Here is a 15,187-nt window from a genome sequence, read left to right on the forward strand (position 1 = left end):
TCTGTTACGCTTTGCTTATATAGCGCTTTACAGACACCATCATCACTGTCCCCACTGGGGCTCACATCCGACTTTGGAGTGTGGGAGGAAATCGGAGGACCCAGAGGAAACCCACGCACACATGTGGAGAACATAAACTCCATGCAGATGTTGTCCTTGGTAGGATTTAATCCCAGGACCCTAGTGCTGCAAAGCAGCAGTGCTTCTAGCCACTGAGCCACCTTAATGATCACTTTCATTCCTGGCGGAGATCATGGGGCAGCAGTGCTAGATCGGGGGTGAGGGGACTTCTGATGGTTAGTACTTGGTTCTCTTTCTTTCTTTAAAAATGCTCCCTACCTTCTGTAAAGTTTCCAAAGCTAGAAGTCAGAGTTGGTCTGTATCATTGGCCATGAGAGTGGTCTGTGGCTGCTGGATGGAAGCAGGAGAATTGCCTCTTACCTGACAGCACCTGCAGCTCTTCTTTTCATTAGTTGGCCAGCAGTGACATCATTGTGCTGGCTAACTAATAAAAAAAGAGCTGCGGATGCCATCAGGTAAGAGGCGGTTCTCTCGCTCATGTCCAGCGACCGATGGACTGGGACATGCAAATCTATATGCACCAAATTTAGCAGTGGACAATACCTATAAGAGCAGGAAAGTAGAAACTAAGCGGATGGGTAAATGAAACAAAAATAGTAGATAACGGAGTGAAAGGAAGAAAAAAAAGCCTCTGTCTAAGATATAAAGTGGATCAGTGTGTTGGTGAGACATGGGGCGTTTCGAGTGCATCACTGGCGAGATACAGATCTGGGGTGTATCACTAGCGAGATACTGGACTGGAGCGCTTCACTGGTGAGATACTGGACTGGAGCGCTTCACTGGTGAGATACTGGACTGGAGCGCTTCACTGGTGAGATACTGGACTGGAGCGCTTCACTGGCGAGATACTGGACTGGAGCGCATCACTGGCGAGATACTGGACTGGAGCGCTTCACTGGCGAGATACTGGACTGGAGTGCATCACTAGCGAGATACTGGACTGGAGTGCATCACTAGAGAGATACTGGACTGGAGCGCTTCACTGGCGAGATACTGGACTGGAGCGCTTCACTGGCGAGATACTGGACTGGAGTGCATCACTAGCGAGATACTGGACTGGAGTGCATCACTAGAGAGATACTGGACTGGAGCGCTTCACTGGCGAGATACTGGACTGGAGCGCTTCACTGGCGAGATACTGGACTGGAGTGCATCACTAGCGAGATACTGGACTGGAGCGCTTCACTGGCGAGATACTGGACTGGAGCGCTTCACTGGCGAGATACTGGACTGGAGAGCATCACTAGCGAGATACTGGACTGGAGCGCTTCACTGGCGAGACACAGGGTGTTTAAAGTTTATTACTGGCGAGATACAAGGTATTATGAGTGCATCACTGGCGAGACACGGGGCATTTCGAGTGCATCACTGGCGAGATACTGGACTGGAGTGTATCACTAGCGAGATACTGGACTGGAGCGCTTCACTGGCGAGACACAGGGTGTTTAAAGTTTATTACTGGCGAGATACAAGGTATTATGAGTGCATCACTGGCGAGACACGGGGCATTTCGAGTGCATCACTGGCGAGATACTGGACTGGAGTGTATCACTAGCGAGATACTGGACTGGAGCGCTTCACTGGCGAGACACAGGGTGTTTAAAGTTTATTACTGGCGAGATACAAGGTATTATGAGTGCATCACTGGCGAGACACGGGGCATTTCGAGTGCATCACTGGCGAGATACTGGACTGGAGTGTATCACTAGCGAGATACTGGACTGGAGTGCTTCACTGGTGAGATACAGGGCGTTTAAAGTTTATTACTGGCGAGATATAGGGCGTTTGGGGTGTTTCACTGGCGAGATACAGGGCGTTTGGAGCAATTCCCAAAGACACTATGTAACAGACAAATAATGCAACTACATGACACAGAATCTATCAGGCGACACCAAGTAGGGAGTGGGATGGAGGTAGCCCAAACTAGGAGATGGAGGAAACGGAAAGAGATGAAGAAACACAGAAGGAGGAGTCAACTCTACGTCAGATATCTCCGCCGCCTTTCTGTCTCCTCAGCACGTAGGGAACGAATATTTACCTGCATCCATATCTGTAAAGAACCAACGGGACAAGCAGTGAGGAAAAGAAGGAGCTTAGACAGTCAAAGACCAGCCGAGGCTGCACATAATACACAAGACACAGAGGCCTAAAGTCTCCGTCGTGTCCCTCACACAAAAGGAACCAAGTATTACAGGGAGAAAAGGCTGAAAAATAGCTAAAAAGCCGTCTGCTCAGAATGGTGGTAAGTTTGTGAACTGTGAACATGCTGCACACAAGTCCTGTAGTGACTACAACCTGCATCATATATTACCCCCAGGATGCCTGGAGTTACTAAATGCTGAGTTAACGCCTCGATCGTCATAAACACGAGGACAAGGCCGACCTGCAATTGTTTGTGCTGCTAATGCCATCCCCAAATCTCCTCTGACGGAAGGGTAAATCTGCTGTTCTATGGTTCCATCCATCTACCAGATGAATATTACCATTATACTACTTCTGGCTGGCCATGCAATCATCATAGCCCACATATGTACAGAATGAAATATCAAGGGCCATGTGCTGAGGCGGTGTGGGCGGGGGGATTATGGCAGGCCTCTAATGAAATGGAGGTCTCTATTTTGTACAACATTATTTTTATACACAGACTTAAAGCACCTCTCCAGTGTTGTTTTTTTTAAAATTTTATTTCCGAGCTGGAGTTTTGCCACTAATGTATGTTCCCTGCCCCTAGTAGTATACTTTCCAGCCGCCGACTCCATCGGTTATCGGCACCGCTCGGTGTTCTGCGGATCGCTCCAGTGTCTCCAGCCAGAACGCGGCTCTCAGACTCACACTGTGCTTGTGACCGCTACCTGTGTCTTCCAGTCAGTCAAAGATGCGGCGCAGGACCAGTGCGGCGCCTGGAAGAGCTGAAGACGGCGGATGGTAAATATTCAGTTAGATGCAGGGACTTTATGTTAGGGGCACCACTCCAGAGCTAAAATAAAATAAAAAAAACACGCAGAAGTGGTGCTTTAAGGCTGCCTTCACATACAGCAATTTCCTGGTGTTTGCTCTTTTTCTTTAAGGTCTATGGCATTAAAAAATGTGCAGCAAGTTCTGGTTATGATGATCCTGTTGGTATTTTTCCCGCAGGCATCTTTACAAGACTTCACAGCATGTTACAAATGTAATGAACTGAAAAAAATGCTTGAAAAAAAAAATGAAACACTAGAAATTCATGGTGTTTTTGACAAGCAAAAATGCAAAAAAATATTTATATTTGTGTAAAGGAAAAGTAACATTATTCCCACTCACTCACCTTCTGGGGACTCCTCTTGCACGTAAGTACCCGTGAGATACCGGTGAACCAATGCAGACTTTCCACTTGCTAGATTTCCCACAATGCCCTGAAAGAATAACCATTCACAAGAGCATTAGCTTTTCATCAGAAGACAAACGTCACTAGAATATTTCAGATCCTTTTGATCTCGGGAAGACGAGCCACGGCCATCGGTATCTGACAGCAGCTCGGTCGCCTTATACTACCAAGAACATGTGCACACTTGGCTGAGTCAGGCGTGCATTGCATGGGGGTGTCAGGAAAGAAAGGCATCAGCCAATCAAGTGTTCAGACAACGGCTATCTAATGTGTACGACCAGCATCAGCGATGGAGACGCTCCACACTCAATACGGCACTATGGGTGGGATAGTCAAACAACTCCGAACCAGAAAAAAGTTGACCTTCCTACTAAAAAATGCATCATACGATGTCTCCCACCAAATAATAATCACTTAAAAAGAGCTGAGGTGCAAAGCCAGACAAAGGCAGAGACGAGAATGGTGAATCTTTTGGGATGACACGTATCTCCCTCACCCCAGGTGCACACATTCAGTATGGGGTCAGTATTTTACATCAGTATTGGGAAGCCAAAATCAGGAGTGGGGAAAAATACAGAAGTGGAGACGTGTCTCTATTATACACATTTCCTAGGATTGCTCCGCTCCTGGTTTTGGCTTATAAAATACTGATGTAAAATGTGGCCTTAAAATGAATGTACACAAATTTGTATTCCCCCACCCCACCCCAATTTTCTGAAGTGAAACTCCCCAAAAAGTATGGACCTGCTGTGAATTTCACAATCAGCACCATATGTCACTTTCCAATCGGAAATATTTTACTCCTTGTGAGATTTGAAAAATTTCAGCTGCAAAACTGTGACGGTAAATGCTCAAAATTCACACACCGATCGTGCCTAGTTGCTTAGTGTACATTTACCCTTAGGCTAAGTTCACACGTTGTGTTTTTGCTGCGTTTTTATGGCAAGTGTTAGCTGCCTGCATAAAGCAGGTATTGCCTAGTTTTTACTGCGTTTTTGTCAGGATACATTTGTTTTGTGTGCATGAAAAAAAACATCTGATTCAACTTTATCAGGTTTTGGCACAAAAAATGCAAGAAAACCTGATACCGCGTTTTTTGCTTAGTTTTTGCACTTACTTATTGCTTTTAATGAGTGAAAAACACTGAAAAAAAACCTGAATGAAGTTGCAAGCTGCATTGTGCAAAAACCAAGCTCTTATGACAAAGCAGTCAGGAAAAATAAAAAACTGTGCATGAGATTTCTGAAATCTCATTAACTTTGCTGGTACTGTGAAACACAGCTGAAAATTTGCATACAAAAAAAGCTGAAAAGCACCACGTGTAAATATAGCCTTATCGTGTAACAGTCGGTTTAATTTTTATAAAAAAAAATCAAAAACCAATAGTACACATGAACATAAGCAACTTTACAATGTATCTCATCAGAGAAATCCGTTTTTTTAATTTTCCAAATAGATTTTACAATATCAATTCAATGGTAAATACTGTAAAATCTACCTTATTACAGAGATAGGAGATTACCGATGGTGTTAATATTCTATGGAGGGGGAGGAGCTAGAGGAAGACAGACATTCTGCTGCAAGTTCTCCTGAAACAACGGTTAAGCTTTACCTTTTTTTGGAACCATAGAGTGACTGTTTCAAGAAAAATTGCAGCAGAATGAATGGGTAGCCTGTAGCTCCTGCCTCTGCATAGAGTTTTAAAAGCAGCAGCTGTCATCTCCTATCTCAGTAATGGGAAAATCTGTTTTCAATGAACACACATTTTACAGCTTTCAACCTGGAATTCAGATTGAAAAATCAATCCAGGAAGAGAAAGAAGCAGATTTATCTGATCAGATCAATTACAAAGTTTCTGATTTTCATATGCACTATTGATTTATGAAATAATAATGAAAACGATGGCTACACCTTAACCCCTGCACGACCTTGGACATACTCAGTACTTCTTAATCAGCTGGTACGTACTGACCTTAGACGTACTGAATACCTCCAGCCGATTTTCCATGCATAGCACCGCTCCCGGACCTTTAACCCCCTATATACTGCCCGATTGTTGCCATGGTGACCCCTGACCAATCATGATGGCATCCGGCAGGCTACAGCAAGTCCCCCAGACCATGCACAGAGCACTGTCTCAGGGACTTGTGTGAGTGCAGCACTGACCGTTCTAATCCATTGCAATGGACTAGAACAGTGATCGGACTGCTGAAAGTGAAAGTCCCATAGTAGAACAAAGTAAAAAGGTTTAAAAAGAAATTGTCAAAAATACATAAAATAAATATAAATATATATATACACACACACCGTTGCAAAGTTTAGGGTCACTTAGAAAATGTTTTTGAAAGAAAAGCACAATTTTTTTCTAACCATCACTCCAGTGTTCTTATGGTACTTTGTGTTTGCTAACTATGTAAGAAGGCTAATGGATGGTTAGAATACCCTTGAAAACCCTTGTGCAAGTATGTTGGCTCAGCTGAAAACAGTGTGGCTGATTAGAGAACCTATAAACCTGACCTTCCTTTGAGCTAGTTGTGAATCTGGAGTATTACATTTGTTGGTTCCATTAAACTCTCAAAATGGCCAGAAAAAAAAGAACTTTCATGTGAAACTCGACAGTCTATTCTTGTTCTTAGAAATGAAGGCTATTCCATGCGAGAAATTGCCAAGAAACTGAAGTATTCCTACAACGGTGTGTACTACTCCCTTCAGAGGAGAGCACAAACAGGCTCTAACCAGAGTAGAGATAGAGGTGGGAGGCTCCGCTGCACAACTGAGCAACAAGACAAGTACAATACAGTCTGTAGTTTGAGAAATCGACGCCTCACAGGTCCTCAACTGGCAGCTTCATTAAATAGTACACGCAAAAAGCCAGTGTCAACGTCTAGAGTGAAGAGGTGACTCCAGGATGCTGGCTTTCAGGGCAGAGAAAAAGCCATATCTGAGACTGGCTAATAAAAGGAAAAGATTAATATGGGCAAAAGAACACAGACATTGGACAGAGGAAGATTGGAAAAAAGTGTTATGGACAGACGAATCCAAGTTTGAGGTGTTTGGATCACACAGAAGAACATTTGTGAGACGCAGAACTGAAAAGATGCTGGAAGAGTGCCTGACGCCATCTGTCAAGCATGGTGGAGGTCATGTGATGGTCTGGGGTTGCTTTGGTGCTGGTAAAGTGGGAGATTTGTACAAGGTAAATGGGATTTTGAATAAGGAAGGCTATCACTCCATTTTGCAACGCCATGCCATACCCTGTGGACAGCACTTGATTGGAGCCAATTTCATGCTACAACAGGACAATGACCCAAAGGACACCTCCAAATTATGAAAGAACTATTTAGGGAAGAAGCAGGCAGCTGGTATTCTATCTGTAATGGAGTGGCCAGCGCAGTCACCAGATCTCAACCTCATTGAGCTGTTGTGGGAGCAGCTTGACCGTATGGTGCAAACAATGCCCATCCAGCCAAACCAACTTGTGGAGGGGCTTCTGGGAACATGGGGTGACATTGCTCCAGATTAACACAGCAAGTCAACTACTAGAATGCCAAAGCGCTGCAATGCTGTAATTGCTGTAAAGGGAGCATTCTTTGACAAAAGCAAAGTTTGATGGAGAAAAAATTATTATTTCAAATAAAAAAAATTTTTTTAGAACCTTCGTCAATGTCTGGACTAGATTATCAATTCATTTGGCAACTAATTTGATTAATAAAAGTATGAGTTCTCATGGAAAACACAAAATTGTCTGGGTGACCCTAAACTTTGGAATCGCAGTGTGTGTATACATGTATCTTGTACTGATAAATTTCTATTTAACCACTAGTTAATCCGCTTAGAGAATGCTGTAAAAGAAAAAAAAAATGATGCTTTTCAACATACTGCCGAACAAAAAGTGGAATAAAAAATGATCAAAACGACAAATGTAAACAAAACTAGCATCACTGAAAACAATCCGCCATACAGCTCCATCAGCGGAAAAACAAAAAAGTTATAGCTCTTAGAATGAAGTGATGGAAAAAAAAAATGTTTCTATAAAATTGTTTTAATTGTGTAAAGGCACCAAAACATAAAAAAAACAACATGAATGTGGCATCGCTGTAATTTGGCCAATGTTTTTCACTAATCTGCTTTGGAAGAAACAGTGATAGTGTCCACTGGGCTGCTATCTGAAGACGTCAATGGTCCCTGAAATGACAGTCTTTCAGATCACACACACAAAAAAAAAAAAAACACTGTACAAGCGCAGGTCTTGCTTTATGTCTGATGCCATGTACTTCTGTATGGGAAGACTAGATAGCATCTTGATCACTGCATTACTACCTTAGGGTAAAGCCCCCGTCACACTAAGCGAGGTCGCTAGCGAGATCGCTGCTTAGTCACAAGTTTTGTGACGCAACAGCGACCTCAGTAGCGATCTCGCTATGTGTGACACGTAGCAGCGACCCGGCCCCTGCTGTGAGATCGCTGGTCGTGTCGGAATGGCCTGGACCTTTTTTTGATCGTTGAGGTCCCGCTGACATCGCTGAATCGGTGTGTGTGACACGGATTCAGCGATGTCTTCACTGGTAACCAGGGTAAACATCGGGTTACTAAGCGCAGGGCCGCGCTTAGTAACCCGATGTTTACCCTGGTTACCATCGTAAATGTAAAAAAAAAAAAAAAAACAGTACATACTCACATTCCGGTGTCCGTCAGGTCCCTTGCCGTCTGCTTCCCGCACTGACTGACTGCCGGCCGTAAAGTGAAAGCACAGCTCAGCGGTGACGTCACCACTCTGCTGTTAGCGCCGGCACTCAGTCAGTGCAGGAAGCGGACGCCGGGGGACGCGAAGGTGAGTATGTACTGTTTGTTTTTTTACATTTTACACTGGTAACCAGGGTAAACATCGGGTTACTAAGCGCGGCCCTGCGCTTAGCAACCCGATGTTTACCCTGGTTACCCGGGGACCTCGGCATCGTTGGTCGCTGGAGAGCGGTCTGTGGGACAGCTCCCCAGCGACCACACAGCGACGCTGCAGCGATCGGCATCGTTGTCTGTATCGCTGCAGCGTCGCTAAGTGTGACGGGGCCTTAAGTTCACACTAGGTTTTCCCTGCTTTTTGCTGTGATTCTGGCATGCTAGATTTGTCTATTGTGCATGCTGATAAAGTTTACTGTGAAAAAAAAAAAAGTCCTATTCTATGGAATCAGGTTGTGGCACAAAAATGCAGCATAATGCCTGCGCTTTGGGGGCGTTTTTTCAGCATTTTTTCACCACACATACATTTCAATTTGTGAAAAACAAAAAAATGCTGAAAAACAAGTGACATGCTCCATTGTGCAAAAAAACAAAAACAAAAAAAAAAAAAAACACGCAAAGCACAAAATCCTGATGACCAAAAAAAACTGTGTGCATAAAATTTCTGAAATCTCATAGAAAGTGCTGATAATACAAAACACAGCTGAAAATTTGTTTAAAAAAACGCTGCAAAAACACCTAGTGTGAACTTAGCCTTACAGTAAGCAGCATTCTGTAGTCTACACAATTGTGGCTTGTTCCGCTTCTGCCGAAGAAAAAATGCAGCATATTACAATGCCAGCAAAGTGAAGGAGATTTCTGAAATCTCAGGCACACGTTGCCTATTTTTTTCATTGTGGGTGTGAACAATTTACGGTAGCCTTTTTTTCCCCCAATCTGCCAACTCTTTTCCTTGGTTTTTGACCCGAGTGAATCCGAAAAACACAAGCAAAAATGCATGTAAAAATGAGCATATTTCATGAAGTGTTTTCTCCTGCCAAAAATCTGCTGCAAATACTCAACATGTGCACATGGCCTTAACAGTCCAGGAACCACTGGCTGTCTGAATGCTGTAAAAAAAACAAAAAAACACACAACACCTCCCATGACACTAGAGGGTCATAAATAGCCGCCCTCTGCACTAAAGAGTTATCGAAATCACTGACACAGGAGCATCTCGCCCCACTATATGCTGTCCTCACATGCAGCAGCCATATTCTCAGTGATTGCTTGGACACAGTCACATAAATCCTCTCTCGAGCCTGGGAACTACAGCTATCTCGCCATACTTTCCACAGATACACGAGTGCAATTTTTTTTTCCTGGCTCCTGGATTAGGTGATTGGCTCAGGAATCAGGGATAATTCTCTCCAGCTTCCCAATGTAATGAAATAACCACTGTGCTAGAGCAGATGTAATTCTTTACAGATGGAGTCTCCAGAAAGCAGGCTGACAATTATGGCACCACACAGCAGAGAGCTCAGGCCTGGCCCATTATAGGTATATGTGTGTTTTATTATATCATAAGTGAGGCAATTCATAAAGATTAATGCTCCCAGAAATACTGTAAAACACTCCATTTACAAGTGCACCTAAATCCTGGGCCAACTTCACCCGCACTGCACTGTACCCGGCCGGCCCAGAAGCTTTCAACTGCACTGTAAGAATTGTTAGCATACACAGGCCACTGTCCTGAATGCATCTTTCAACCCCCCTAAACACTGGACAATTTTTTTTTCTAGGTGGGAGCACCCGATCATCTAATGCTTACGCGGGGGAACGTCCTGCATATGAAGTGGTGGGAAAGAAGGATAAAATTCAATTGCCTGATCCCTTTGTTGTCCTGGGAGATCATTTCTGACCAGATGAGTACGAAAATGTCTGGGGGTGCACTTACACTGGCCAATAATAATTGGGAAGAAAGATTTCCTGGCCACCACAATCTAAAAAAAACACAATACTTGCTTCTCCTCCTCGTTTTCCCATATAGTGACGTCATCGCGCCCAGTAAGTCAGAGGAAGAATGATGGAGGAGGGATCGTCAGCTGATGCTCCCTCCATCATTTCTTTCATCGATATCCGCAGGATGTCGAATGTGCGATGATGGGCCCGGTGTCGGCACTCACAGGCCCCATAGCAGCTGCGCGGATTGCCGTCATTGGTGGTACGCCACTCATGTGAGGCATGGTGACAGGTCCTTGCTGAGGTCATAATAACGGCCACAGCGAAAAATAGATTTTCTTTCAATAATATTTATTGGCTTTATGTAATTGCCAATTAGTAACCACTTCATTTGGACCATGGGAAACTTTTGGTCTAATTAGGCTCAGCAAATATGGAAAGAAAAAAAAGGTGGATTTCTCTGGAATAAGACATCAGATCGTAAATATCAAATGATCATTTTATTCAGCTTCCTATGAGCTGCATGCCCCTATAGACGGCTTAGGAGGGTTGATTCTACTTACTGCTTCTCTTCAAGAGGTTAAGAATAGGTGATGACTTTCTGATCCTCGAGGTCCCACAGTTGGAACTCCCACCCAACCTGTGAACGGGGCTCTGGGATTCCCTATCGGAACATAGTAGTGGTCAGGCATGAGGTCCGATGCGCTATTCACTGTCTTAGGGGCTGCCGGAGATAGCAAAGTGCTGTATTGGCCATCTACAATACTTTCAAAGATGAGAAAAACCCTTTAAAGCAGATGGGATCAGCTGAAAACCATCTCCTCCAACTTCCCCATAAGCATACTGTACATGCTCAGCCAAATGTTTATGTTATTAGAGAGGAACAAAAGCCCCTACAAGACTCCAATGTCAGTGGCTCATCTACAACAGGAACAAAGAACTGGTCACCTTGTTTACAAAAATACCTAATCCCTCTATTTCCCCAGCATCTACTGTTGTGGGACCACCAGGAAATACCTTCACACACAAGCTGGACGGCTGATCCTACTGATGTCCTTAGGTTCTGCTGCCATGTGCTTGATGTGTATCGCCGCTGATGAGGACACTTTATACAAACTATATCAAATTTGGTACTTACCACTTTGAGCTCCGGCACAGCTCGGCTTAGTGTCCATTCCTGACTATTTACAAAGGCATCTGCAAAATAGAATACCAGTAACCCATTAGGAAAGGATAACACCGTTCACTATAACGCAAATACAAGACCGCGGTAGACACAGTGGGATATATACAATATCAGTGAAAATATAGTATTCGGATCACTCTACCGCACATACATCCCTGCAAGCAATAGAAGAAAAGCATGAATAAGGAGATTCCCGAAACGCGTCAATGATTGCAGTCAGTGAGAATTTTAAAAGTTCATGAATACGGACTTGGCATTATTTTACCCGCTGGTCTATATTTCCTTTATTGTATACAATATCAATAATCCATAGGGCGGACAGACAGATACAAGACAGCCGAACACACAAGTCACACACAAAATAATCATTCCCCGTTAGGAGAACACAGACCACTGTAGCGCAGCTACAAGACTGACGCTGTGTAAAATGTAAAGAAAACCAAAAGGATTTGGACATTTCTTCCCAACATATTTTATTAACAAACAGCATAAAACATAGATCAGAAACTGAACTTTAGACATTTGTCCATTTCTTTTGAAAAAATTATTTAATTTAGAAATTAATGGCAGCGACATCTCAGAAAAGTCTTGACAGGGCCGTGTCTACCATTGTGCAGCATTCCATTTTTTTTTTTTCACCCACCAACAGTCTGTAAACTTGTAGGAAGTGGAGAGAACAACTGCTGGAGCTTTTTGAAGGGAATGTTGCCCCTTTCTTGTCTGATGTAGGACTCTTGAAGCTCTACAGTCCGGGGTCTTTGCTGGATTTTTTGTTTCATAATGTTTTCTATTGGAGATAGGTCTGGACTGCAGACGGCAGGTTCATCAACCGAAACCTTCTTCTGTGAAGCCGTGCTGCGGTGATGGATGCAGTATGTGGTCTTGCTGAAATAGATATCTGGATAGGACCATATATTGTTCTAAAACCTCAGCACTGATAAAGTGGTTTTCATCTGTAAACTGCCCGTGCCATAAGCACCAATACAGCCCCATATAATCAGATATTCAGGCCAATAAGATGGACGGTCCTTCTCTTCTTTATGGAAATCATTGCTTCAATAAAGAATTTTAGAATTGTCCTGTCCCAACTTTTTGAGATGTGCTCCTGTCACAAATTCTAAAGGAATTTTTTATTTTATTTTATCTTCTGATGTGTTCTATGTTCTGTTGAGAATAAAATATGGCTATTGATTTCCAAATCACTGCATTCGTTTTCTTTATATCTTACGAATCTCAACTTTTTGGGAATTGGGAAAGCACAATAAACCCATTAGTAGAGAAGGACACAAATAAATGTAGCAAACAGTGGTATAGACAGCCGTACATGTACAATATCAATACCCTATTAGGAGAGAACATAGTAGTACATACATACAGTTGTGCTCAAAAGCTTACATACTCCGGCAGAATTTTAGCTTTCTTGACCTTTTTTCAGAGAATGTGAATGATAACACCAAAACAATTTTCTCCACTCATGGTTAGTGGTTGGGTGAAGCCATTTATTGTCAAACTACTGTGTTTTCTATTTTTAAATCATAATGACAACCCAAAACATCCAAATGACCCTGATCAAAAGTTCACAACCATTTCTTAATACCGTGTATTGCCCCCTCTAGCATCAATGACAGCTTGAAGTCTTTTGTGGCAGTTGTAGATGAGGTTCTTTATTTTCTCAGATGGTAAAGCTGCCCACTCTTCTTGGCAAAAAGCCTCCGGTTCCTGTAAATTCCTGGGCTGTCTAGCATGAACTGCGTGCGTGAGCTCTCCTCAGAGTAGCTCAATGATATTGAGGTCAGGACTGAGATGGCCACTCCAGAACCTTCACTTTGTTCTGCTGTAGCCAATGACAGGTCGACTTGGCCTTGTGTTTTGGATCGTTGTCATGTTGGAACGTCCAAGTACGTCCCATGCGCAGCATCTGGGCTGATGAGTGCAGATTTGCCTCTAGTATTTGCTTGATAACGTGCTGGATTCATTTTCCCTTCAACTTTGACCAAGTTTCCTGTGCCTTTGTAGCTCACACATCCCCAAAACATCAGCGATCCACCTTCATGCTTTACAGTAGGAATGGTGTTCCTTTCATCATAGGCCTTGTTGACCTTTCTCCAAATGTAATGCTTACGGTTGCGGCCAAAAAGTTCAATTTTGGTCTCATAAGTCCAATTTAGCTTTTTCCAGAAGTTTTGAGGCTTGTCTCTGTGCTGTTTTGTGCATTGTAGGCGAGATACTTTGTAGCATTTCAGCAGTAATGGCTTTCTTCAGCAGCACATTTTTCTTGAAGTGCCTCCTTATTGTGCATCTTGAAACAGCCACACCACTAGTTTTCAGAGACTCCTGTATTTTCAGCTGATGTCATTTGTGGGTTTTTCTTTGCATCCCGAACAAACTTTCTTGGCAGTTGTGGACAACATTTTGATTGTCTACGTGACCATGGTTTTGTTTTTACAGAGCCCCTGATTTTCCATTTCTTAATCACAGTTTGAACGCTCCTGACTGGCATTATCAATTCCTTGGATATCTTATTGTATCCCTTTCCTGTTTTATACAGTTCAACTACCTTGTCCCGCAGACAATTCTCTTGCTTTCCCCAGGACTCACAAATTCAGAATTGTCAGTGGCTGGATGAAAAATGCAAGAGTCTGTCTGGATCCCAGGAACTCACTCAGCTTTTATGCACACGCACTGATTACAAGCAAACAGGTCACAGGTGAAGATATTACCTTTAGTAGTCATTCAAACTCATTCGTGTCAACTTCTGCGCATGTTATCAGGCCAAAAATCACCAGGGTATGTGAACTTTTGATCAGGGTCATTTCGATGTTTTGGGTTGTCATTATGAAAACACAGTAGTTTGACAATAAATGGCTTGATCCAACCACTAACCATGAGTGGAGAAAAAGTTTTGATGTTATCATTCAAATTCTCTGAAAAAAGGCCAAGAAAGCAAAAATTATGCTGGGGTATGTAAACTTTTGAGCACAACTGTACATATGCACAATATCAATACCCCATTAGGACAAATTGAAGAACGCTGTATAGACAGTCGCACAAATACAACAATACTCCATTGGGAGAGGAGAACGCAGACCCTAGACCGTGATATAGACAGTCGTGTATGTACAAAATCATTACCCCATTAGGAGACAACATAGTAGTAAGTAGCAAATACACACAAACATACCGTACAAACATACATGACAGGCGCATATACACAATATCAAAAACTCATCAGGACAGATTGAAGAAAGATATACAGGAACTAGCACAAATTCAACAATACCCCATTACGAGAGAACGCAGACACAAGACCGTGGTACAGACAGTCGTACATGTACAACATCAGCACGAACATTCTTTGCAATATCAAATGTATAAATGCCCTCCAGCTACACGGAAAGGGGGGCAATGGGTGCATTTCTTCCACTTCATGCCCTTCCTTTGCTCCACTTTTTCACACAGGATTATGGTGAAACAACATCGACCCATAAGTGGTATGTATGAAAATATGCAAAAGCTCAGAAGCCGTAGGGAAGAATATTTCTCTAATTATGAACATCAAGGTGAATGCTAAGTTATGCAGAATATTAAGCATGAGATGTGAGACCAAAGGCTTTATTGATGCACATTTAACCCCGTAATTTCAGGAAACTTCTCATTCCCGCAGCGGCATTAACAGGGCAGATTAGAGTAGGAGAGCAGGCAGTAACCTGATGCGATGGGATGCTGGCAGAATAAGTAGCAGATGATCACCCCTGGCCAAAGTGCAGGGATAGAAGAAATACCCCCCTCACACTTTAGTCATCTCACCCACACCCACTTGGAAAACATGAATAACGCAATATCTGTCAGGACCCAAATCCACAGCTGGAGCAGCCATAGAC

The 15,187-nt window shown here is 43.1% G+C and overlaps 1 protein-coding gene across 8 annotated transcripts in view; it reads right to left on the bottom strand.

Annotated features, from left to right (window-relative positions):
• Window positions 1-15,187, bottom strand: part of AGAP1 (ArfGAP with GTPase domain, ankyrin repeat and PH domain 1) — a 450,161-nt gene that overhangs the window by 200,062 nt on the left and 234,912 nt on the right. For 4 of the 8 annotated variants that reach the window (XM_077272354.1, XM_077272356.1, XM_077272359.1 and 1 more), the window contains 3 exons: window positions 11,259-11,317; window positions 3,383-3,470; window positions 2,120-2,131 (listed from right to left, as the gene is read on the bottom strand). In XM_077272354.1, the coding sequence (XP_077128469.1) occupies window positions 2,120-2,131; window positions 3,383-3,470; window positions 11,259-11,317 (159 nt within the window). The remainder of the gene's footprint in view (window positions 1-2,119; window positions 2,132-3,382; window positions 3,471-11,258; window positions 11,318-15,187) is intronic. The other 4 variants (XM_077272355.1, XM_077272357.1, XM_077272360.1 and 1 more) reach the window with 1 other exon arrangement.

The sequence above is a fragment of the Ranitomeya variabilis genome, chromosome 7 (genome assembly GCF_051348905.1).
Source record: "Ranitomeya variabilis isolate aRanVar5 chromosome 7, aRanVar5.hap1, whole genome shotgun sequence".
Taxonomy (NCBI): Eukaryota; Metazoa; Chordata; class Amphibia; order Anura; family Dendrobatidae; genus Ranitomeya; species Ranitomeya variabilis.